This window comes from Lutjanus erythropterus, chromosome 8 (genome assembly GCF_056507025.1).
Source record: "Lutjanus erythropterus isolate fLutEry1 chromosome 8, fLutEry1.hap2, whole genome shotgun sequence".
NCBI lineage: Eukaryota > Metazoa > Chordata > Actinopteri > Lutjaniformes > Lutjanidae > Lutjanus > Lutjanus erythropterus.
Window position 1 is genome coordinate 21781990 of NC_139324.1, and position 26071 is coordinate 21808060.

The 26071-nt window shown below is 39.7% G+C and overlaps 1 protein-coding gene across 9 annotated transcripts in view; it reads left to right on the forward strand.

Annotated features, from left to right (window-relative positions):
• Positions 1 to 26071, forward strand: part of LOC146322797 (mitogen-activated protein kinase kinase kinase kinase 4-like) — a 122812-nt gene that overhangs the window by 85982 nt on the left and 10759 nt on the right. Inside the window, exons 15-26 of one of the 9 annotated variants that reach the window (XM_084724892.1) lie at positions 2448 to 2786; positions 5997 to 6152; positions 12034 to 12324; positions 13919 to 14016; positions 15631 to 15791; positions 16405 to 16502; positions 17268 to 17446; positions 18321 to 18438; positions 18876 to 19325; positions 20419 to 20533; positions 22303 to 22470; positions 23981 to 24124. In XM_084724892.1, the coding sequence (XP_084581018.1) occupies positions 2448 to 2786; positions 5997 to 6152; positions 12034 to 12324; positions 13919 to 14016; positions 15631 to 15791; positions 16405 to 16502; positions 17268 to 17446; positions 18321 to 18438; positions 18876 to 19325; positions 20419 to 20533; positions 22303 to 22470; positions 23981 to 24124 (2317 nt within the window). The remainder of the gene's footprint in view (positions 1 to 2447; positions 2787 to 5996; positions 6153 to 12033; positions 12325 to 13918; positions 14017 to 15630; positions 15792 to 16404; positions 16503 to 17267; positions 17447 to 18320; positions 18439 to 18875; positions 19326 to 20418; positions 20534 to 22302; positions 22471 to 23980; positions 24125 to 26071) is intronic. The other 8 variants (XM_084724893.1, XM_084724894.1, XM_084724898.1 and 5 more) reach the window with 8 other exon arrangements.

Below are 26071 nucleotides of genomic sequence, written 5' to 3' on the forward strand. Positions count from 1 at the left end.
CGATCTAAACTGAATTCAGCTTTTTGGGAGCGACTTCTGACTCTTGTTGATCCTTGGGGAGCTGTCAACATTTGAGGTCCAAATGCAACAAATCCAATAAATACATATTCTCAGTCTTTTTTTCTGGGGAAGTCTGGATGTTTACGGGGCCCTTAGTGATGGTGATGTCATCACCAGGAAACTAGTCATCCACCAGGAAGAGAGGGTTTCCCCTGTTTTGATTCCAGATGTTCCAGTTCTTGCGCAGGAGAAGAGCTGGGGTATTTGGAGGGGTTTGTATGACTTGCTGTTTTTATAAAGTCTTAAAATCCTCTTGGGGTTATGGAGGATACTCAAATAATGAAAGGATATGACCACTCATATCCTCACTTCCAGGCTTCACACCATCACTTCATCATTGGCTGCACTCCTCACTTCCTACACAGTCACCATTTATAAACTTTAACATGAAAAAACAAGTTTCCTTTACATCATGTTTGGCTGTCACACTTGGATCCTGTCAAGGGCTGATTTAAAGTATTCACCCTGGCTTTGGTCAGACTAAAACATATACATCTCAGTTGCTGTTTTAGACCAAGCTTCTGGAAATTGGCATAGGTATAAAAAGTATAAAAAGCTCATAAAAATCATTACCGTTTTAATAACTCAGTGGTTTTATTATTTTTGGTATTATTATTATTACTGACCAAATTTCACTGCGCTAGCAGTTGTGCAGTTTCACACTTTTGACATTTACACCAGGTTGATGTTGCTTTAGTTTGACTTGGAAAGAAAAACTTCAAAGAAAGTTCATATTCAAAGGGGCATTATCGACTTGGGAAACAGATGTTTACATTGCAAAAAAATAACAAAAGAAAAATGTACATAAAGAGATGAACTGTGATGACCGACACGGTCCCCTCTAATATCTCAACTTAACCCAACCCTGATGTTAAACTTGATATATCAGTGGAACAATCATTTAATATAACATAACGAGTGGAATTAACAATTGCTAAAATTATACTTAATAAAACAAATGGTGCAATCTGTTTGCCAGTATTCCAGCTGCTTGCTTTTTTTTTTTTTTAGACCGAGACCTACGTAAATGAACAATTTTCCGCACCGTCACTGGATCTTGAAACAGGCCACAGGTGGACCAGCACCAGAATATTAACAGAGATTTAATATGAACCAGACTGTTCAGCTGTTTGGCTTTATCCACTTAGTCAATATAACTTCATTAATGATAATAATTTATTAAAAATCTCACTGTGTTAATATTCTGTGAAAGCACCAATAGTCATCTCTACAATATTGTTGCAATATCTACATTTGGTCAAAAATATTGTAATATTTGATTTTGTCTGTATTGCCAAGCCCTACTTTATACTGTATACTGTTGGGTTGTATAATCTACAGTGATGCATCATGTTCTATAAGATCATCACTATTTGAGAATTTAAGCTATGTTATTTTAGAGAAAATATACGAGGATACATTTATATCTTGGTATAGCCTAAAATATATGGATATTATAAGCCATATTGCCCAGCCCTAAACTGTATTATGATTTAACTCCATATGATGCATTGAACTTGATCTACTGTTTGCACAAGACAAACATGTTACGCTCTACAGAAATATAACGTTCAGTCCATACTAACCATAAAGATCCACATCTGCTGTTTCTTGAAGCTGACATGCTAATCCAACTAGCTACCAGAAAATAAAGCCCTGATATGTAGATATGTCAGCAAAAGAAAAAGAAAAAGAAAAAAAAATAGTGAAAAGATTCTAAATAAGTGTACTTTTTTTTTAGGTGAGCCTTTTTTTTAAATGGCTAAAATAAGTTTAGCCAGTAAAACACTGACTATTGATAAGTACTTCATACAGCCCCACTTTAAATAATCCAAACTATCCTTTTAATTATTTTGATACAACTATTAAGTCTTTTTTTTTAGCATAAATTTAAAAAGAAAATTAGGTGATGAATTAGAAATCTGTGACATGAAAAATGTGAAAGACCCCCAGAGTACCCAAAATATACAACCCCTTCTCTTCTGTGAGGCCACCGCTTCCTTTGATGATTTTGATACAGTCCCTTAGCTGCAGTTTACTCCTGGTATCTCGTCATTATAATGTCATGATGAGGCATAAAACTGTGTGGTGACCACATCAGAGTTTTGGATGTGGCACTGTGTTACTAATGAAACTTTACAGCAAGAGGATCATATTTACTCATAGTTTTACTAATGCATTTCTCTCACAGAGATCAGGTGGACTTGGGACTCTAAATCGCCTGTAGGTATGAATGTTTGGGGATGTCAAAATGAATTACACTTGGTGAGGTGTTTTATAAATGGGTCCCTAAAGAATTAAAAGAAACAGTGTTGTGGAAACAGTACAACTTTCCCAACATCTTTCTCTTAGAGGTTTTGGTTCAACTTGACCCTTCCTGCACTCAGGAGTATAAATGGCGGGAGCTTGAGGAGCAGCGCCAAGCCCAGAAGCTCCAGAGACAGCTGCAGCAGGAGCAGGCCTACCTGCTGTCCCTCCAGCAAAACCAGAACCTGGATAGTAGCAAAACAGCCCAGCAACCGAGCGCCAAACCCCCACAGAACCTCGAACAGGACAGGATAAAGCCCCCGCAGAGCCCTGAAGCGGGTACGGCAGAACAACCGCAGAGCAGTGACTCTGACAAGACGAGATCCGGTCAAAATCACAGTCTGGAGAAAACTACAGAACCCAAGCTACCTGTCGCTGACCTGCAAGGCCCCGCCCCTGACTCTGAGCCAATCAGAGAGGTGATCCTTCGTAGCTCGTTGTCGTCACACTGACTTCTGTAGAATGCCTCCTTTGCTTATGTGTACTCACTCCCACTGCTTTGGGTGTGCGATGTTTACATGGTGATGGCTAGCTGCTGGTGTGGATTGTGTGGACGCTTTGTAGATGAGCTCAGTGACTAGAAAATTTCATATCTCTTTCTAAACTCCTAAGTCTACTAATTAAACCGGACCATGATGCAAATATACTCCAGTGATATTGGGCGAACAGCAGAAGGCCTCCTATATATTTACTACCACAATTAAGTTGAATCTAGACCCAATTTAAAGGTCCAATGTGTATGATTTATTTATTGACAGAATATGACAAACATGGGATATAATAGTCATCAGTATTTTGTAATTAGTGTATAATCTGAAAACAAGAATTATTGTCTCTTTGTGTCTCCAGGCCAGCGACAGCTGTGGCTGGAGGTATTATGTCTTTGAGTTGTCAATCCGACTGTCCTGTTTTTGTGAACACAATATCTCATGAACGACTTGACAGAATTTCTTTAAATTTAGCACAAACACCCATTTGGACCCAAAACTGATTAGGTGGTTACAGGTCAAAGGTCAAGGTCACTATGACCCCTGTTCATCATTTTCTCATTATTGTGATAGCTCATGAACATCTGGATAGAATTTCTTCAGATTTTGTCCAAATGACCACTTGACCCCGAGGATGAACTGATTAGAATTCAGAGGTCAAAGGTCACTGTGGCTTCTCAAAACATGTTTTTGGCCATAACTCAAGTCAGCATCATTTTGACATCATAATGTCTATCAGTCCTCTGTACGGCTCTGTAAAAATAGTCTCTAAGTGAAAAAAGCACATTTTTCACTGTGCATTTTACTCTGAACTCAAACATGTTGAAATAGTAATAACTTCCATTTTGCCAAAAAAAAAAAAATACACTTAATGCATTTGATCAAATTCCTTCAAAGTCTTCACCACACATATTATATGAGTTTGGATGAACATGGATGTAAACTGCAACTTGACCTGAGGCATCCAACCGTGAGGCAGTTATTCTAGTCATTACCTTAGAATGAGCCATTTATATCTACAGAAAGAGCGGCTGACGGAGCCACTTTGGACAAAGACTTTGCTCAGCGAGGACACTACTGTTCTTCTAATTGGACTCACAGCTGTCTTCATCACCATATTAATGAAGTAACTGTAATAATGAGCCACCTCATTAGTCCTCAGTATGACTCCCTGTCTCTCTCTCTTTGATATCCTGCTGTTACCATTTAGCACCTGGTGGGGGAGGAAAAAGAGAGATGCAAACCAAAACAAGAAGCACCTAACTGACTGAGTGCTGTTTGCATGTGCTGTAGTTTTTGCTGGTTTTGCTGCAGGACTGGGTCCTCGTACAGTAGGGTGACACAAGGACTGCCAGGACATTCAAATGTTTTTAGGATTCTTTACAAACATTGAACTTTTTCATGTGATGCATAACACTCTGGCCGCCATGTTGGAGAATGAGCTTGTACAGGTCTTGAACAGTGTCTGTGAACAGAAGGTGTTTATAACATTCAGTTGACTGTTTCAGCAAAAGTCAGTGGGTTAGAAGTGTTGAAAGGATAACCTGGTTTATTACAACTTGTGTTGGATTTTCATAGATCATTGATTTTCATAACTCCTGTTGGTAGTAATGACACTGGCTACATTTACATGCACACTAACTTTCCACTGATTTTAATTCTGACAATGACAATATTCTGTTTGGATATTTTGAATTTGGACTTATTTTGAATAAAGCATTTTTGTTTCAGACATGTGGGATACAGTATTATTTAGGTTTTAGGAAAATTAGTTGGACATATATGTAGAGCATTCAGAATGTGTGTCTCAATCTGGGTTTTTACTGCAGTTTACGATACATGCGGTCAGTAAACAAACCAACTAGCAAAACGTTTGCAAGGCTGTACTAGTGATGCATACACAAAAGAAAAGCCCACACTGCAGGTTGGGAGTAGAAACCCACCAACTTTTAAATATTATGAAAAACTAATACATCAACAGGTCTTTCGATATTTGCAAATAGTGCATCACTGACCATTTCAACATGGACAAATGAAAGCGGGAGGCTGTGTTCACATGGCTGAATGACCCTGCCTCCAGTGGAAAACTAATAAAATATTCTATGAAAAATATCATGTTATAACACCATAAAGCAAAATGGCTTAAGTAGCACAAGCCATTCCACTTTTCCATAAACAGAGTATGCATGGCTGCATGTGAAGATGAATATTAGTGGTATATTCATTTTCATTAGCTGTGTTAACATAGGATGTTTTTGTGCATGTAAATTTTGCAATCATCAGGCTTTTTAGCTAATTTAGCTAAACGTTTTGACTGACATCTCAGGTTCTCACTCTTTCTGACTTTGTTGCAGTGATGTGTCCACATTTCCAGATCTAAGCAATTAGCTTGGTGATTATTAGCAGTCTCACATTCATCACTCATGAACCTGACTGATCCTGCAGCTCTGTGTAGTCAGTTATCGGGGCCCTGAAACTGATACACACCCTGTGGCCGACAAGAATCAACTATTCTCAGCTGACATTTTAATATGCTTTTATTATTAAATCACGCTAGATGCTGAGATATTTTTAGTTGCAGAGTAGCTCAGTGAGAGTTCAATTTAGCAAGAGTAATTTTTAAATTAGGATTGGATTATCTTAGTTTGCAGAAAAAAATTGGTCTTGCCTAAAATTAACTTTGACATTTCAGATGTAAAAAGAGAACACTCTTGCACACACAAGCTCTCTGGTTTTACTGTGAATCATGTCCTGGACCTCAGTGCGTGTCCTAACCTTTCTGTTTTTACTGTGAATGTTTTTCACTCCGTATGAAAAATGCATGACACTCTTTTCTGGTCGTGGTGCCGCTGTCTTACTAGTAGGGATGTGGGAATATTGTGGCAACAATAACACCGCTGCCCTTGAGGAAGTGCTTTGTTGTTCCTGCTGGTGTGCTTGTATCAGCAGATGACTTTCTGATGTGCTGCTAGTACAAAACGTCTCTGCTCTGCAGGGGGAAACTAACAAACCGTAGCGCCTAATGGCTTCTGTCCACTTACTCTCCTCTTTATGTCCTCACATACATTGACCTGTACTCTCAAACCGCTGCTAACGCCACTGTCTGTGTGTCTCCCTCATTTTTGCATCTGTCCTCCTCAGGCTGATGAGCGATACCGGAAGAACATTCAGGGTTCTCCTCAGGCAGCCCAGACCAAATCACAGCAGCCTCCGGTGCCACCACGCTCTGAGTCTTCCTACCCCAACGGGAACTCTGCATCTGAGGCGCCCGCCATGCACCGGCCTGTGGAACCACAGGTAACCATGATGTCTTCAAACCCGGCCCCCATTTCTTTCTCATTTTTCACTTTCACAGCTTTTGTGCACAGGCAGCATTTTGAGTTGGTGTGAAGTGGGTCGTTTGTCAGCAGCAACACTCTGCCGGTGCTATTTCTCCTGCAGGATTTAGTTGTGTTATAGTTTAATGGGCAGTTGGAGGCGCTAAGGCTGGCAGTAAACCTCCACCTCCCACTACACTTACACTGTATCTGTAGAATATGTCACAGACCTGGAAAAAAAATCAGATGGATAGTATTTCTCTGGTGCGCTCTCCTTTTCTTTCTCTTTTTTGTTTCTCTCTCTCTCCCTCTCTGAATGAAGATAAAAAATCACACTTTTCTGGAAACTCAATGTAGAAAGAAAGGGCTGGCAGGAACAGTGCTGCAACAGAAACACTGCCTGGTTGGACACCACAGACATACGAGCTGCAGTAGTTTAGCAAAGTAGAAGCAGTCAGTGTGGCCTGAACGTTAATAGAAGTTATAGAGTTAGCAGTTATGATACAACTATGTGACAATTACAATAGTTACAAAAGATGATTTTTATTTGGTGCTTTAATATTGTCTCTCTTCGTGACTTGGTGCCTGAGTGGAGTAGAAACTGCAGAAACAATGAGAGTAAAGCTCTCTTGAAACTCGAGTTCAGCTGGACCGGCTGCACACACTATGGCAGTCAGATTAATCAACCCACAAACATTTTCCCTTTGGTTATAAACCTGCCATTTTTCCTATGAGAATGGGCCGAATTTGATTTTGTTTAGAGGATGCTGGCAGCCGTTCACTGCCACAGTGTGGAGGCTCATTTCCAGCCAGGAACAGTGAATGGATTCATGGCGCTGTCATTCACTTTGCAGCAGTCACTGCACTGTGTCAAGTGTGTATAAAACCTTGTATCTCCAAAATGCCAGTTTATTGTGAAATCAGCTTCACCTCTGTGGCAGCACCTCCCATCTCCATTCACTCAAGATGTTGCCTGTGTATTTTACCTTTTTATTATTCTGATATCTCATCAAGTTCTCTCTTTCAGGTGATTGAAATCCAGTCTTTGCTCTTTGGTGTAAACGGCTTTTTAGTATTTTTGTAAATATGTGAAATGTCTTCATTAGTTGTGAGGCTTTTCTGTGATTTCCTCCTTCCTGAATTGTCTTTAGGTCAGCTCTTTCAGGTTGTTTTACCTGGATAATGGACCCAACTGTCTGCTGTTGTTGAACTTGTCTAGACTCTCTTAAACTTCAGGGTTGTCATTAATTCTGTTTTACTTCACTCATTTGAAGTTATAAATTTTGAAACTGCATCAAATCTCCAAGTTAATAACAGAATGCTCAGACAGACAGGCTTTTTTTCTGACAACTCAAAGTCAGTTTGTCAAAGTTTCTTTTCATCTGAAAGAAGTCTTCCTTTTAATAAAACTTTTAATGGCAATGAGAATGAAATTATCACAACCCTGATTATATACTCTTCTCCCATGATTAACTCTTTGATTGACAGGTTGTCCTCCCACTCGTCAAGGCAAACAAAAGTATTTTTCAAATATCTAATTACTCCAGAGTCACTTTTTCCCCCCTAAGTGTGCATCTGTGCGTGTTTGTGTGAACATGAAAGTGATTGTTTGGTGGTATGTTTTGGGGGGGTTTGCAGGGTTCTACATACTGTATCTCGTCATTGTGTGCTGGTGATTAAACACATCCATAATTCATGGGCACCCAGATTTGCAGCAGGGTGACTCAGACAGTATTAGTCATCTCTCCCCGGAGAAGGATTCAACCCACTAAGCATGAATAATCACAGTTCGTTGAAGTCAATCTGTTTTGAGGATGTCACACAGATTAAATTATACAAAAACGACACTGTAACTTGGTAAAATGGGGGTGGGGAGGTGAAGGCGATGATGTAATTCATTGGTGCGTTATTAATCATTTGCCATAATGTTAAAAGTGGATTAATCAGTTTTGTCTCATTAGCTGCAAGTCATCAGGCTCAGTTGTGGCGTCTTGTTTTAAAATTTTTACACGCACATACTTCAGCGTGTACCTAATCTGGTTTAGATCGTTTCATTTTGAGGTCTTCTGATTAGAGCTAATAAAACAAAAAAAATGCTTGTCTGAACTATTTCAATATCCAAATGGCAAGAAGCTGCAGTCAGTCCGTCATACTCACTATTAAAACTGGATATGATAACTGATCTCAGGGTGCTGGACACAGTTTTCAACACGTACATTAAGCTGTGTATTTACTTCACTAACATTTAAATTAAGAAAATTAATTTCCAACAAGTTTTCAGACGTAAATGACAGAATAAATTGTTGTCACTGCCTTCTCACATGGCACATATGATTGTTATTAAACATCTGACACAAGCTTCAGTTTCTGTGGCTGAGGTCTGGTCACATATAAATAACTAAAACAACATGGTTAATGTTAGGGAAGGCTGTCATAGATTCGTTGAAAGAGACTAACACAGGATCTGGACTGTCCAATGTCAAAGTCAAAAACTTTCTTGCCCCAACCATGAATGTCTGCATTCTGTATGATCTGTACGTGGTTCTGACAATGTGTATGTTTGCATGCCAGCCTATGTTCATGTCTTGATAAAGGGAAAGTTTGGAATTTTTGAAGTGGAATCGTATCGTACTTGTCCATATTCAGTGTATTACCTACAGTAGACTGGTTGGTGTGGCCGTTTGGAGAAGCAGCAGGATTACCAGTTTTAATGTGTAATTTTGTTGCATCTCAAAAACACTGAAGTCATACAGTAACACAAAGTAACTGAGAGAGGCTTTGGAAGACGAGCGACTCCCATCTTCTGCGAGGTAAAATTACTATTTTTGCTAAAGCATTCTGGTTGATTTGGAGAGAACGATATTTGGCTTATATAATAGTCATTTCAAATCAAAACAGACTGTCTGATGGGAAAATAAAGCAGTAGGGATGTGACGAGCTAAATCCACTATCGGATATTTATCATGATACTAAAAAAACAAAGTGTGTCATAGAGCCATTACTGCAGGTCTGCTCCAAATATCCTGAACACAGAAAAGGTTTTTAACGTTTTTAACTCCACAATTCAGTACTACATAGTTTACAGTCATTTCACATTTGTAGGTATTATTTTCTAATATGTATAATGTGTTTAGAGAGAAATCTCAGAATTTCCTTTACACAGACTTCAAACATGAAACCGCCATCTACTGTAGGTAATACACTCACTATGGATAAGTACCTCATACAGCCCCACTTCAAAAAAATCCAAACCATACCTTTAATAATATTCATCTTCATGCATGGTGCTTTTGGTGAGGCTGAATCCTCCTGAGGCCTAAAATTTGAGAGACTCAGTTTGTCTCACACTGTCCAGTTTCACTGAATGTTGACATAAATAAAACTGAAGACTAAATTCCAAGCAAAACATAAAGCTGAAAGGCCTTTCTTTAAAAGTTTGTCCTAAATTCAAGGTGTTAAAATGTATTTAAGTTACAGGTGGTGTTTCATGTAGTGTAATAAACACACTTAATGTTTTTGTCTAGATAAGGTTTGTCACCATTTCCCTTCTAATTGATACTGAAAAGATCTTAAAAATGTTCATGTAAGTGGATGACACTTTGAGGCTCCTTGTCAAAGTGATTTACCTCTTAGTACTAGTTGATCATTGAGACCACCATCTTACCACTGCCATAGTGAAATCAATTATTGTGAACATCCAAAAATTTGAATACAAAAATACATATATGACATATGTCCTCATCTTTAATTCTCTAAAGGTAATAAAGAAGATCAGAATTTCAGCAAGATTAAAATGAGTGAGTCAATAAAAAAGTCTGACCCATATTTGTCTCAGGATCTTCTCAGAGTCATCTCCCCATTCACTGCCTGTGCTTTTTGATATTGTGACTGTCTTTAATTTTTTTGTCCCCTCCATGTCACTCTCAGAAATCAGAAGTATGACATGATACCTTTTGTTGCAAAGGCTGCACCTTTTCCTGCCAAATAAGTCATTAAATTTTGGGAGTAATAGGTCTTACAGTGGACTTAATCCTGGCCCCATTTCTTCTCCCTAAAAAGGTGCAGCCTCAGCAACAAGAACAACATGTATGTACTTTTATTTTCTGAGTGTTCCTTCTCTCATCCTATTGCATTCTTTAAAAACTTGGGTTCTTTAGGGTTTTACTATGATTTGGAGCCATACTTTTCAATTATGTGTCATTTGGGCCAAAACGTCTTCTAGTTTTTCTCTCCAAGCAAACACTGCAGCAGTGGATTTCACTTAATCTGTCATTCCTCTTTAGTTTGAGTCAAACTAATATGATATATATGGTGGCTGATAGATTTATATTCTACCAAGTCATTAAGTTGGTTTTAAATTGTGCCTGGCTGGGTGTCTAGAATAGTATGAGGACCAAGATCGAAAATCACTGCATTCGAGTTACTTGTAAGGAAAAATCTCTCCATGTTGAATCCTTCTAGCCCCTTTCAGTCATGCACTTTTTGACTTGAGTCTGAATAAGTGCCCTCACTTTTGCACAAAAGATACAACCTTACTCTGTCAGACCTGTAACATGTCCACCCTCCATTAGCTTAAACATGGAGCAAGTCTGAATTGAATGCTGTCAGATTAGAGTGAGGGCTGCAGAAGCACAAGGTTAAATACACAGAGATTAAATGCACGTCATGTCCCTTCTTCTTAAGTAATAAATCTATTACTTAATTATAATCTTGACATTTTCATCCATGCCAAATGCAGGGCTGGTATTTATGAATATCCAGCAAAAAACTTTATACACAGCATGTCAGCAAATGGGAATTAAATGAGTGGCCCAACCTAATGTCTTGTCATTCAATGCTCATGCACAGCTGGGTGTTTGAAAAAAAAAGGCAGCATAAATCACTCTCTGATAAATAAGAAAAATTATTTCTGGATTCAGTAGGGAGACCTGGATGCAAGGCTTAAATATAAGAATAATTTCTACAATCTATCAAAAATGTTTCACATTAAAGCTGGGGTGGGCAAAAAATTCACAATAACTAGGGTTGGGCATCAAGAGGCAATTCCAAATAAGAACTGATTCCAAAATTACTATTGCACAGGAATTACTTTTGAATCATCAGTGGTTAAAAAAAAAGATTTTGCTTATCAATTCCTACATAAATGTCACTCACACTAGTTTGAAACACTTCAGTATTACAGTGGAGTAGCCCAAAATAGAGACCACCATCTTTATGGTTATTTAGCTAACATTAACTTAGCTGCCTAGCTGCTGGTAACGTTTATCCGTGGTAATTAGTGTTTCACACAGCTCTGTTGTGCAAAATGCAGGAGGATACTCAAAATATCAGAAATGAGAATAAGAATTGTAAAAAGGCAAATATAGATAGCCGAAACTAATAATAACCTTTGAGCATATTGTAATTCAAGTCGTTTGAAAACTAGAGCTCTTTTTAGGCTTTAGAAAATTTAGGACATGACATGATGGGAGGCTTTAACCAGTCACAGCGTAGTTGAATAGTTGATTGTCGAGTCTCACTCCCAGGTGGACACTTCCCAACCCAAAGTGTCAGTATTTAATGAGGTGTAAATGAGACCAAAAATCAACTATCTTTCACCAGAATCACTTACTGCACCTTTTAACAGGTGGATTAGACCAGTAAAGCTACATATTCAAATGTCTGAAAAGGGATTCATGTTAAAGCTTCGTGTCAGTGTTCCTGAAGCTTTTATAGAGGGGTTCCTCAAGAACAGTTTTAGGCTCCTGTATGGCTCCAACCTAACAAACCCCTAAAGACCCCCTGAAGCCCCTGTCCTTCAGTGTACTGCATGCAGACTGACCCGTCCTCGCCCAATGTGTTCTGTTTTTGTTGTCTGTAAGGTTCGTTCCCATCTGGCTGCTTTAAAGAGCAGCGGCAGCGTGGTCTCGGCAAACTCCTCCGCTACCACCCCGCCCGCTGTGTCGCGGTCGCACTCCTTCAGCGAGCCGCTCGCCTCTAGCTTTGAAAATCTTCACCTTCGCAACAGCCAAGATCCCCACCAACACCATCACCCTCCATCATCATCACCATCCTCCTCATCATCAACGCCTGCACGCACTGACCCACAACCCCACCCCCAGCTTAGGCCCGTGCCCCATGAACTGGCCCCTTCAGAGGAGGTCCCACCCAGGGTAAGGACAGGAAGAACGACCCCCCCCAGTGTAGCCTGGCAGCTATAGTTCAATACTTGACACGATTTTATATTCAAGGAGCAATTTCCTGAACTGTTCAATTCATTACTTTAATAGCTTCCCACACTCTGCCTCATTCTTTATGCTATCAATAATTAATTCTTTATTGGATTTTCATTTCTTGTGTTGCAGAAAAAAGCTTGTAGGGGATTATAGATGATTTAATTAAATTCACTTTAAATGAACAATTTTTTTTAAATAGATGGTTGGCAGCTTTAAATGATTCTATCAACACAGACAAGGTTCAGTGTGTCTACCTTAGGTTTCCTGAGGAAAGTACATATTGTTCTGACTGTATTTCCCTGATGCACAAAGTAACATGAGAGAGAGGAAGCTAGCGTCACCGTGTGAGGTGAATCAGTGTTGAGAGAGGTAGCTTGCTGTTAATCAGACTGTGACCTCCTCCTAACCCGACCATGGGTACTGTGATAAAACTGAACACTAGGACAAGGTGAAACAAACCGTCCCCATGTCTAATGTTGCTTTTTCTTCCCTCACCAGACTAATTTAGCCTTTTAGTGTCCACCAATAACCACAGGACATAAAAATAACTGCAAAGGAGTGAAAAATAAGCACAACAGGAGAGGGTACTGTATTTAAAGAACAGTTTTCCCCACCTGACTGTATAGCGTGCTGGACGCTTTGGCTAAGTATAGAAAAGACTGAAAAGCTATGTGGTACCACCCACAAATGTGGGCAGTTAGAATCCAAAAATGTAAAAAAAAAAGAAAGATCTAAATTAAGTCCACAGACTGTTGCCCACCAGAAAAAGAAACCCTCTGTTGTAAACAGAAGAGCTGGCAAGCTGAACCGCAACCCTGTCGAGACTTAACTCTATAGTACATGGAGTTTTAATACAACTCATCAAAGCATCAGGTCAACAGTGGTTATGTCACATGTCATTTCAGTCTTGAAATACAGGAGACGCATGTTGCTAAGGAAAGACTGACCTTTCATTAACATCAGTCCACATCTTTTCCATTTTGTCCCTAACTTCTAAACAAAGCTAAATAATGGCTGTTTATGTTTTTCTAAGTTTAACTGGCTTCTGTTCTGCGCTGCTATGTTGTGTTTTCTTGAGCTTTGGATGCTACGAAAAAATTCTGCAGTGGCTTTTCCTGAATTTACATGTGAACCAGGGGCAAAAGTTCGAGTGTGACTACTGGTGTGATTGTTGTGTTTTACATTGGTGCTCTGGGGAGTGGTGGGTGGAGATGAGGAGTTTAGTTGGTGGAGGAGGACTTATTCAGAACATGTATTTGTGGTGTGTGAGTGGAATTATTATTATGCATTTTAGAGACATCACACGTTCTGTTGGTCTGCAGCAGGTGTTCTAGTTTTGATCAGAAACTGTTCTTTCAGGTGAAAGCCCAGCTGTATTTGACATCCACACCTCATAATCAGCAGTGACTTTACAAAAAAGTTTTATTCTTGTGTGCATTATGTTTTGTGTGTTAAGTATTCGTTGCACTATCAAGCGCATTCATGCACAGAGTGTGTATGTGTGAGCTGGTCACTGTCTTTATCACAAAAGGTTCCTGTCAGGACTACATCAAGGTCACCGGTGTTGTCGAGGCGAGACTCGCCTCATGCCTCACACAGTGGTCATGCTGTGCAACGCAGTGCTGCCAGGTAAACTAACATAACCCATAACTCTGATTTGTATGCTTCTGTTTCTTTAGAAATTAGTTTGTATGTTGTAACCTGCATGATGATGATAAATATAAAAGATGTCTGTGGGATTGTTACAAAAACTGAATAGTTCTGGATATGAGATTTATAAGTAAGAAAAATCATGCCAATTATTTTTTAAAAATCTACATAGTTTGGCATATTATTAATAAGATTATAGGATAGAAATCAGAAGGATCTGATAATCTGTAGTTCTGCAAAAGCTGATTAAATATGTATATTTATTAATAATTCTAATTAATAAATCTACATACAATACATGAGTATTCAACATAAAATAAGGGATCAAATCACAGACAAGAAAAACATTCATTGGATAAGAAGTGGGCCCAGGACAGTGCCCTGTGGTAGTCCAATGGTTATATTTGTTGAGGAGAATATATCAGTGGAGCCGCTGTGTGTTTACAGAGAACATTTCGTGGGAGGAGAATCAGTCAAGGACTCTGACACAAATGAGATCTTAAGAAACTGAAACTCCACAATGTCAGTTTGTAAAACAAAGTAATTTGTGGCCTTCAGGAGACGAGTCTAAGTGCTATGAAGCAGTGTGAAACCAGGCTGCTGTTTTCAACCATGTAATTAAAAAGACATGAAAAACAATGACTTTCTCGAAGACACTGGCAAAAACACTTGGCTTGTCTGGAGATGGATCTAACACACACACACACACACACACACACACACACACACACACACACACACAGTCTGTGCTGCTATAGTTATTGTCTATGGAGTTGTGTGGGAGGTTTTATGTAATAGTGCTAGTTGTCTAACCTTGTGATACTTCAGTAGTGTGTCTTCAGATGCACATTTTTCTATTTCCAAAACACAAGCCTTCGCGTGAGATTCCCTGTGTGTCATGACTCTGCCTTCCTCTAACCCTGCAGTGCTGTATTTTAGTTTTTATCTGGAGAAGAACATACACTCTGTTCCCACTGTACTTTTACATATTTAGCATATTTGTAATCCTATTCATGGACTTTTTTTATGTTAAAGAGAATATTATGTAATTTGTCTGTTAATAGTATAGGTTAAATACTAAACCACATGATACATTTATGGTCTGCCTCTCCCAGTCTAGTTTAGAGTAGCTTTATTTATGAGTGTGACGTATTCCCCTTATGACTCTTTGTATTTATAAGCGTGTAAAGGCAGCATTGCATTCTTAATTTTATTTTTCTTAAAAAGAAAACGGTGGATGGGAATTTACTCAAACAATGCAGAAGTCTGGGTGAAAGCAAGAGCACAGACATTTTGTCTTTTTTGTTTTGTTTTTTGAATAGCAGCTCTTTTGTACTTTGTCCCCATCTTCATTTGAGATAATTTAGGCAAATTCTGAGCTACAAGAGGAAAAATTGAACTTAATTTTAAGATACTAAGTATCAGCACCAAATATTAGCTATGAGAATATTGAATCTGAAAATACCAGTTTCTGCGTCAGAACAAAAACTCACTCTGGTGCAACAGCACATCTTCAACCCTGCCAGTTAAAAGTTACTGAAGCAGTGGCTTCATCTCTGACTTTCTTGACTCTGGTGTCTGTTGGCCCTACAGTGCAGCAGAGCCTCGGCTGCTGTGGGAGCGAGTGGAGAAACTGGTTCCCAGACCAACCAGTAACAGCGGCAGTGGAGGCTCCAGTTCCTCCAGCAGCTCCAGTAACTCCAGCTCTCAGCCCGGTTCTCACTGTGGCTCTGGAGAGAGGTTCAGGGCCCGCTGTGAGTCCGCACGCACACTTTGACCAATCAGAACTTACAAACATGTTGGAGGTGAACAATACAACCGAAACAAGACCTTAAAGGGACAGTTCACCCCAAAATCAAGGATACATATTTCTCCTCTGGCCTGTTGTGCTATTTCTCCATCTAGATTGTTGACCTTGGAGATTTCTGTTAAATACAATGGAAGTAGATGACATGTGGTGCTCAAAATGCCAAAAAAAAGCACAAATGAAAAACTCAAAAGCAATGTCTCTTTCCAGAGACAGGAAATATATATATATTTTTTACCATGGAAAAAAGTGTCCCCTAATAAAACTGCTCACCACAAGGTCTGTAGATTATCTTAAGTAAGTGGGTCATGATTTCTGGAAAGAGACACTGTTTTTGAGTTTTTCAAATGTATTCACTGTAGCTGAGTGCCATCTATTTCCAGAAATCTCTATCTCCAAAATTAGGCACCTCACACCAAAACAAACTAAATAGCTGAAGTAAACAATTTTAGTAAAGGAGCTACACAAACACTCAAACACATGTACACTTAGATTTGCATTTTTTGCCAAAATCACTTTTAGAATAAATAAACTGACCTTTTCACCTCCACCTCCTTCAGCCTCTTCCAAATCGGAGGGCTCGCCCCTCCAACGGCCAGAGAATGCTGGGAAAAAACCAGAGGAGAGGAGGGACCTGGTCAGGCCGAGCAGACCAGCGGTGAGAGTTGACTGAAAGCTGACTAGCCAGTACTGTAGCTCACTAGCTGGGATGGATCTAGATTTAGAATAGAGTGTGTTTGTATAGTCATGATGATGAGTTTGTTTCAAAGCTGGATATGATGACTTGGTGTGGCCTGATGGGAGATTTTTCTTTCTTTCTTTTTTTTTTTGTGTATGTGTGAATGATAAACTGGCTTTAGGATTGTGCTATGTGATCTGCTCTCCGTCCAATCGAGTGATGTGATCAGACTTTGTGAAATCGTTGCTGTATCTTTGGATTGAGCTCACTGGCTTAAGGGTTTTCTGCACTTATCGCTTGCTTTCTCTCCTCTGGTCTTTCTGCCTGGGCGGTGGCCATCTTAACTCCTGTCTTCTCTAACCTCTATAAAGTATTAACATAATATGATTATATTTTTTCATCTTTGCAGCTCTAATAACTGTCTCATTATTAGAATTAATCCACTAACCGTACCTACAGTAGCTTCAAGAGCATCAGCTGTGCACTGTCTGACAGTCATCTCTTTCCTCACTTATTTTCTGGCTTTGCTGCTCTCACGTTGGCTTCTCATTGGCTGGCGTGCCTCTATAACCACTCTTCCTCTCCAGCAGCTTTCTGTTTCCTGCTTTACTTTTTTTCATAGGAGGATTAACTGAAAATCTTATGAACAATGGACACATTCCAACATGGGATAAAAAAACTGGAAATTAGTGAGATAAAATGACCTTTGACCCAGGCTTTACCTTTTCGCCTGCTGATTTTTAGGACCTGACGGCTCTGGCTAAGGAGCTGCGTGCGGTGGATGACGTTCGTCCCCCAAATAAAGTGACAGATTATTCATCCTCTAGTGAAGAATCAGACACCACTGATGAAGATGATGATGAAGAGGTAGACCAGGAGGCAGGCGAAGAGTCGACCTCTGGCCCAGAAGACTCCAGAGCTGTGTATGTACACAACCTTAACCTCCAATCTCACACACACTCTGTCAACGTCAGATTCTTTTTAAACAGAACTATGCCATTCTGTATTTTTTGCAATGGCTTATTGTATATTTATTAATAGTTTTAATTAGTTTAATAAATCTACATAGACAGCAACTGTTGCCTTTTCTTTTGCAGTGATTTTGCCATTTTAGTGACAGGACTCACCTCCCTGTGTGCAAATGATTGAACAAAACAAGACACTATTTTGCAGGGGCACTGTCACTGCATCCTGGGCTTAGTGCCAGCCAAGACGAAGGTGATTGGTTTAGTGAAATACAAAAAAGCCAGACTGTTTTTTCTTCCCCTGTAGCAGAATGATCATGTGTAGAGACAGACCTTTCTTCAGCGCGGTGGAGAGCTGGCTATGTGAGACTAAGCATCAAATTACAGACCAAAAAACGTTTATTGGAGAAGAGTGGGCCCAGAATAGCGCCCTGTGGGCCTCCACTGATTATATCTTTAGAAGAGAATATATTAGTTTAGCTACTGCGTGTTTATAGAGAACATTTTCTAGGAGCTGAATCAGTCTGGGACTCTTGACACAAATGAGATCTTAAGGAACAGAAGCTCCAAAATGTCATTTCACAAAAGACAGTCATTTGCAGTCAACAGGAGAGGAATAAAAGTGCTGTGAGGCAGAGTGAAACTAGGCTGCTGTTTTGAACTATGTAACTAAAAAGACATGGAATGCATGTTACATGAAATCTTTAAAGGAAAAATAGAAATAATCTTTTTACTTAACATTCTACCCATGTGGAACACTGTATAATTATTTTCCAGATTGAAGCCAAAACAGGATGTGTTTGGGATGAATAGTTGTTCTTCTCTCCTGCAGCTCCTCCAGGCTGAGTAATGGAGAGACGGAGTCGGTGAAAACCATGATCGTTCATGATGAAGGCGAGAGCGATGCGGGATCAACACCCTGCAAAGACAGCACGCTGATCGTCAGACAGGTACTGGCTGACAAGATCAAAGAAATCAGACAAACAAATCATTCATTTACCACATACTGTACTTTTAGTTGTTTTGTTCTGTATTTTTGGTCATTCATACCCCAAGTGTTTTTCCATTTTGTTTCCATGTTATGTTGCTCATGTTCTGTTCGTTTATACTTTGGTTGCTGGTGGTGAGCGGCTCAGGAGTACAAAGTGTAAAAGCTTAGCGTAGGCTGGGTATAAAATATCAGATCTTTTAATCATGAATACATAAAGACCACTTGCGAATTCATTAAAGGGGATTTATTACATTATTTCAATACGTTTAGGGCAAAAAGGTTATTTCATCAGTTGACACATTAGCTGTTATCACTGCATTTAGTACCACAAAATGACCTAGCATTGTATTTAGCATATAATTGACTTACTAACAAGAGTTTTCTTTCCGCCTGTAGAATAGCCACTGTAGTTTGCCCTTTGCTCTAGCTAACACCTTCCCTTCCCCTGAGCTGATCAGGAACACATCTAGACCCAAAGTCGTCTACCCCTCTTTCTACTTCCAGAGTGCAGGTGACAACAGAAAGCGTCCGATCCCCAGCCCGGGCCAAGCCCAGACCCCCAGCCTGCTCGCAGGCTTCTCCCCAAGTCCCGGCTCGGGTCCGGGCCTTGGCCACCACACCCCCAGCCCCCACCATCATCACCACCACCACCACCATCACCCCACACAGCACGCGGACAGGAACGGCTTTGCTGGCCGCATCCACCACCTCCCAGACCTGATCCAGCAGAGCCACCATTCCTCCCCTTCCTCCACTGCATCCAACTCCCCTTCTTCCTCAAGCCTTGCCAGCCCCTCCTCCATGTCCCCCCAGAGTCCCCTGGACAAGCTCGGCATCCTCACAGAGGTATGTCCCCCTACCCCAACACTGACACCTGCTCAGGGGTGCCAGTACTTGTGTTATCTTGAACAGGAAGAACAAAGACAGGTCAAAATGATCATGGCCTGCCAAAATTGGGAGTAGAAAGCAGTAACAAATATGTGAGTTCATGGTTTCCCAAATAAAAAGACTTCTATTATTTAAAAACAGCACAAATTCTAAACATATTCCTGTTTATTCCAACTTCAGACCGGCCACCATGTCTTCTTCTTCAGCTGTTTTTTTATGTTGTGGATTGAGTAGAGCACCCTCTGCTGGTCACTGTTGACACCTTCTCGAACTCAACATGCCCCCCAACATTTCTTGTTTTCCCCGACTATGGTCTTGTTGTAGGCGGGCTGGATTTTAAGGATAATTTGGAAATGCGACTGGAAGACAGAGTAGAGTTTTGTTTGCAGTTTTTTTGCCCTGTGAACATCCTCTCTATAGTTTTTAAGTACTTTGGTGCGAAATACAGAAAACAAAGTTAACTTTAGGGGAAGGATTTACAGCTGTGGTACCATTGCTCCTCAGTGAGTTTTGTATTTATGATCACAGATCTGTTAGCTCTGCTTCAGATTCAGTGTCTTCGGAGGATAGTAATGGTTTTTACCAGCATTAAACCCCAAACATCTAAATCTCTTTTTATTCCTTGTTGTTGCTTGTTTTCATCAAACGAGTCTCATTCTCACACTCCCCACACAATAGATCATAGCAAACAGGGTCGTTAGGAGCGCGACGGCAAGTATGTTTCCCAAGACAGTACTTTTTTTTAAACTGCATTTTTATTTCCCCTTTTGTTCTTTTCGTCAACAGCACCCCATATGTTTTACCATCCACCATTGTTTTTGCCTTTTTCCTCAGTATTTATAATTTTACCCTCTGACTGAATGCCCATTGTACTTGCATGCAACACATACAGAAATACCTGTTTGTCTGCTTGTTTGACTGCATTGTCTTGTTAGTTGTTTACATTAAGCTTTTTTTAGTCATCTGTTATAAATGTTCTTTTATCTTTCAAAAATAACACATTCAGTCATAATATTCTGTCAATACTGATTCTCATTCTGTCTCACTGTAGAGCCAATCTAGTAACAACATGCAGAAACACAAGTCTTCTTCCTCCTTCACTCCGTTCATCGACCCACGCCTCCTCCAAGTCTCTCCATCCACCGGCAGCGCCCTCAACAACATCGGTAAGTCCTGTCCCCCACTGGCTGCTGGGAATAATCAGATACCAAAAGGTTCACAACCACAATGAGTTTTAGGTCTTTTGTTGTAATTTCAGTTGTCAATTTCAGTGGACCTTTTCTTCGAAAGATCCAAGAAGTGGAAAAGATTCAGGAGACGTGAAGTTCAGAAACTATAAAAGTTCCTTGTGTGTGTTCAGGCTCAGGAACATTAAAGGCTCACTTCAGTATTTGTGGACCAGGATCTGTTTTCCCATATCTTTGTGGCTGAGTGACTAATTTGGACAACAGTTTTTTTTTTAATTGTCCAGTACTGAGGTAGGAAAGAAACTGAGTTGCAACATAATCCCTCGAGCAACCGTCAAAATACGTCTCTATTAAAGTGCTTGTTTTTGCTGCTGACAGACAAACAGTTCAGATTGTCTGCTGTTATGGAAAGGACTGCTATAGGGATAAATACCTTTTAAAATAGTAACATCTTTTTTTTTTCTTTTTCAGAAACAGCTGTGCTAAACTAACCAGACTACCTTTGCACAACTGTAATTTGTCTTTGTCATCTTCCCTCAAACACAACAGAAGAAAATAAATTAAAATAAAATTAACCAAAAACATCCTTGGTTCATCTTTTAACTGTTCTAACTGGTTTGGTTGAAATAAACTGTTTTTTCATGATGTCAGCTGTGAAAATATCAAAAGAGGATATTAGAGTAAAATTATAGTTTTGCAAAGGCAGTCTGGTTAGTTTGATGAGAACAATAACACAACAGTTTCTAGTTCAACAAACTGTATCAGACAATTAAAAAAAAAAACAAAACAAGCAAGCACTTCCTCAGTTTCAAAAATTGTTAGCCCCTTCAGTCACAAAAACAGGGGCTCAGGTTACAAAGTTCTTTACTGACAACAATAACAATATTTTCTGTCTTTATCTACACTTTTTTTGGGGGCAATTTTGCTATAATGCAGTTTTTTTAAGCACATAAGACAAAAAATATAAACATTTGTAAACTGATTTCTCTGGAGGGAACAGGCATAAACATCCCAGAGAAAAAGTTCAAAACCAAACCAAAAGCAGTTTGTTAGCGTGGCCTCTCAGAGCTCGTTAGCTGCCACAGTTTATAAACAAAGCTTTCTTATCAAGGCAGCCCTCCTGTTCCCATCATCCCTCAGAGGATTGGCCATCATCACGGCCAGATCTTTCCAGCCTTGACGACTCTGGTATGCTGAGCCATTACCTCACCTGATGCAGCTGGTGACCAGCCATTGACCCTTAAACGACACTAGATTGTTCATTTTCTGTTTAATCGCTTATTTGATGAGTTTAGATTTTCCTGCAGATGTCTTAAATCCAGATGGGCATTCAAGAGACAAAGAAAAGATGGTTCACTGGTTCACTTCCTAACAGATATCAGAAACTTTGTGTCTGTTGCTCTGAACTAAGTAACCTACACCCACTGCTGCAACTTGAAGGAAAGCTGACGGACAACTCTCTTTAAACTTCACATCACCCCAGCTTTTTTTTTTTTTTGTTTGGAAAAGATTTGAATAGATTAGTAGCTGGAATCGTTCCTTGGATAATGGTCAAAGTGTTCATGTTTTCCAGACTCTGTTCTAAATCAACTTTCCCAGCCTTCGATTTCAAACTGTAATTTTGAACAAAAAAAAAAAACCCAAAGGAGATCTGTCCCTCTTTCTAATGCTCTGACCGACCCCTGCCCTGCCCGGTAAATTCTACATCCTACACCATCCCACCTAAGCCCTTCCCTTTGACCTTTTAGGTTACGGGAACGACGCCCGGCTGGCAGAGGCGCTGAGGGCAGACCCATCTCGGAAGGGCTCCGTGGTCAATGTTAACCCGGTCAACACTCGCCCGCAGAGCGACACACCAGAGATCCGCAAATACAAGAAGAGATTCAACTCTGAGATCCTGTGTGCTGCACTCTGGGGTAAGAATGACAACACGAACTTAAAAAACAAATTCTCATTGGAGCAGCTGCACATCAGTAAATTAAATTAATTAATTGTGACATCATCAGAAACAACTCAGAACTGTCAGGGAAAGGAAACACATGATGAAAACATGATTTCAATTTTAAGAAAGACAACAGACTGAAACACTGTGGTGCCATGCTAACAACAACAGCCACTTGTGAGTAGACAACAGGCAGCTGATTTGAACTGCAGAGATATGCAAAATCATCAAAGAAGTTTGTTGTCATTTTCAGTTAGTAAGTATAACGTTTAAAGATTTTTAGCTTAAACATGGTGGTTCAACCTATCTGACGTTCCTGCTGTGCTTATTTTATGTACTGTGTTGCTTTGTTAGCATCTTTGATAAACCACCAAATAGTGACATGTCACTGCAGCCTAAAATATCTGTGAAACTGCGCGCTTTCCAGATGAAGTTCGTGGACTAAATGATGATACTTGAGCAAATAAACAATGGTTTATTTTGCGTACCCAGCTTCGGCATCTGGCTTGCAGTTTCTGCTGCAAAATAGTGCCACCAAGAAGCTTACGTTGGTTTGTACTCATTTGAGAAAGAGAGATTTGCTTTGACAACATGTTTAATCTAAAACATCATGCCAATAAAGCTTGAACTGAATTGTGAAGAGAGCGCAATGGTGGTCAAAGAAGGTAGAGACTGAATGAGGAGAGGGAGTGGTGGTAGTGAGAAATTTATTTTCTGATTGTTTCACAGTGGTTTTGTTCAATGAAGGGCTGGGTAAATATTGATATTATATGAGACCAGATATCGTCCTACATTTTCGATAGAGTTATACATGTTCTAGCTGTTCTATTATTTGCTTTTATCATTATTATTATTATTATTATTATTATTATTATTATTATTATTATTATTTGCCCACTAAGTCATTTTATCCACATAACACATCCACATAAATACACTTTGAAATAACATGAAAATATTTAACATGTTGCTGCCATTAAATTGTATTAATGCATAGAAAACTTACGTACTTTTAAAGAGACACATCATCAAGTTTGAACACATCATAATTTCCAGAAGAAAACCCTCTTTGCTTTCACATTGACCATCCAAGCGATTTAGACTTGAATCCAAGATGGATGAAATGATAATTGAATAGCTCTGATAAATAGTTTCAACTTTTAATCATTATTTAAGGCTGATATGCTGTACTTTTTACAGGTTAAAATTCCTTAATTATCACCTTTTTTCAGTACAAAATGCACAAACATTGACATAATTTGTAATATTATCATGTTCAGTCAATCAGAAAAGCTCCTCTGTTGCTTTAGGAGTCACAGCTATAAAAGTCTTCACCACCTGGTGGCAGCAAAGCCCAGATGAAGCTACATACTGACATCTGACTAGACTGTGCACTGCATCTCCAGCTGCTGTTGGTGTTTTCTTAAATATATAATGTGTGTGTATATTGTGTGTGTGTATATTGTGTGTGTGTGTGTGTGTAGGAGTGAACCTGTTGGTGGGAACAGAGAGTGGTCTGATGCTGTTGGATCGCAGCGGCCAGGGGAAAGTTTATCCTCTGATCAACCGACGGCGCTTCCAGCAGATGGACGTCCTGGAGGGACTCAATGTCCTGGTCACTATATCAGGTATGGATACACACACGAGCAGCATTGTGATAATCGATTATTTGGTTTTGATTGGTTTGGTTTATTTATTTATTTATTTTTTGAAACAAAGTCAAAATTTTAAGATGTTACCCTGGGTTTCAGGAAATACTGATTAATATTTTTCATGGTTTTCTGACATTTTACGGACCGAACAAGTAATCGGTTAATAGAGAAAATAATTGACAGATGAAATTAATGATTAGTTTCAGCCCTAAATTCCACATTAATGTTGTTTGAGTCATTTATGAGACTAAAGGGCAGTTGCACTTCTGTTTATCCTGCTGTGTCAGCTCATAGTGCCCTGTGACACTGAAGTGTGTGTTTACTTGTGAGTTTGTTCTGTCTTGTCTACTTGTCTTCCAGGATTGTGCACACACCCACACACACATGCAAATATACAATGATTCCTGCTACATCCTACGTATTCTCAGACAAAGTGTGCGCATCTGCTGTTGCATAAATATTTTTAGACACTGACACAGTTGAGTTCCAAAATGTCTCAGATTGAAAGCACATCCATGTTCTTACTTCTCCTTTCTCAATTTCATACACACACACACATACACACACACACAGGCGGTGCAGTCATAAATGTCACAACAGATATTTTGAGCGGATGTTGAGTAAATCCCAGCTTCTTGAGACCACGTCGTGTGTGTACGACATGTAACAGTGACTCACACTTGAGCTTTCCATGATGGAAGGAAATGCTAAAGAGCAACACATGTTGATTTCCTGCCATTAAACGTTGTTGCGTTGCCGCCATGTAAAGAAACGCGTCATGGAAAGTTGTATCACCCCACTTTTTGAGAGGCTGGCAAAAAATTTGTGGCCACTCAGGCCACTTCCTCACTGCATCTCGTCTTTTGTGATCAAATTACCAGGATGGTATAAACCAGGGGTGTCAAACGTATGGCCCACGGGCCAAAACTGGCCCACCAGAGGTTCCAATCCGGCCTGCAGGATGACTTTTCAAAGTGTGAAAATTACAGAGAAGACATTAATTTTAGGGTTGAAACGACTCCTAGAGTAGGCTAATTCATTTAAATCTGATCAGCTGTACAGCACACTGTGTTTCCCATATGGGGGTTATTAAAGACCAGAGTATTGATGAGCGCCAACATTTAAATTTTGATGTAATTTATTATCACATGGCTGCAGCATCTCTCCTCCCTGCGTCAGTGCAGCTCCTCCAGACACACACGGACAGTACAGACACACAGAGGAGGTCAGTGTGATTCTCTGACCCTGTCTGTATCTGATCTGTTGACTTTCTTTATCAGCAGGATGTTTTTAAAGCCAAAAAGACAAAACCTAACTCGCATTTTGTGTTTTTCCCTAAATATTAATCAACCCACGATTCAGTTTTCACAGCAGCAGAGAAGCTGCGTGTGGAGGAGACTGATGTTAATGACAGAGTTTATTACAACAGTCGAAACTAACGTGATGGTTAATGACATCGACACCAACCAGATGCACTTCTAAAATAAAACAACTGTATAAGGAGGCCTATACGTAAAACAGGAGAGTCTGTTTCTCTGTGAGAAACTTTCAGACCTTCTCACAGCAGAGTGAACGGGTGAGGGAGGAGAGGAGGGCAAACTGATCACTAATCAATCACTGATGTCACCGTCCTCTCGGACTGATTAAAAAAATAAAAATGCCAAAATTTGTGACAAACCAAACCTGGGTGTCCACACAAATAAAGTCTTTGTGTGAAACACTGCAGAGTGTAACATCGTGCTGTTTACAGCCAGTCTGCTGTCATTAGTTTGACAGAGAGAGACAGAGAGGGTCATGTCTAGACGGGAACCCTAGACCCGCAAAAGATTGTGTGAGTTTGATTATTTTAGTAAAAATAACAAACACAAATCTCGCGAGAGTTGTGCAAATAAAGAGTTGCCTTCTAGACACGACCGAAAAAGG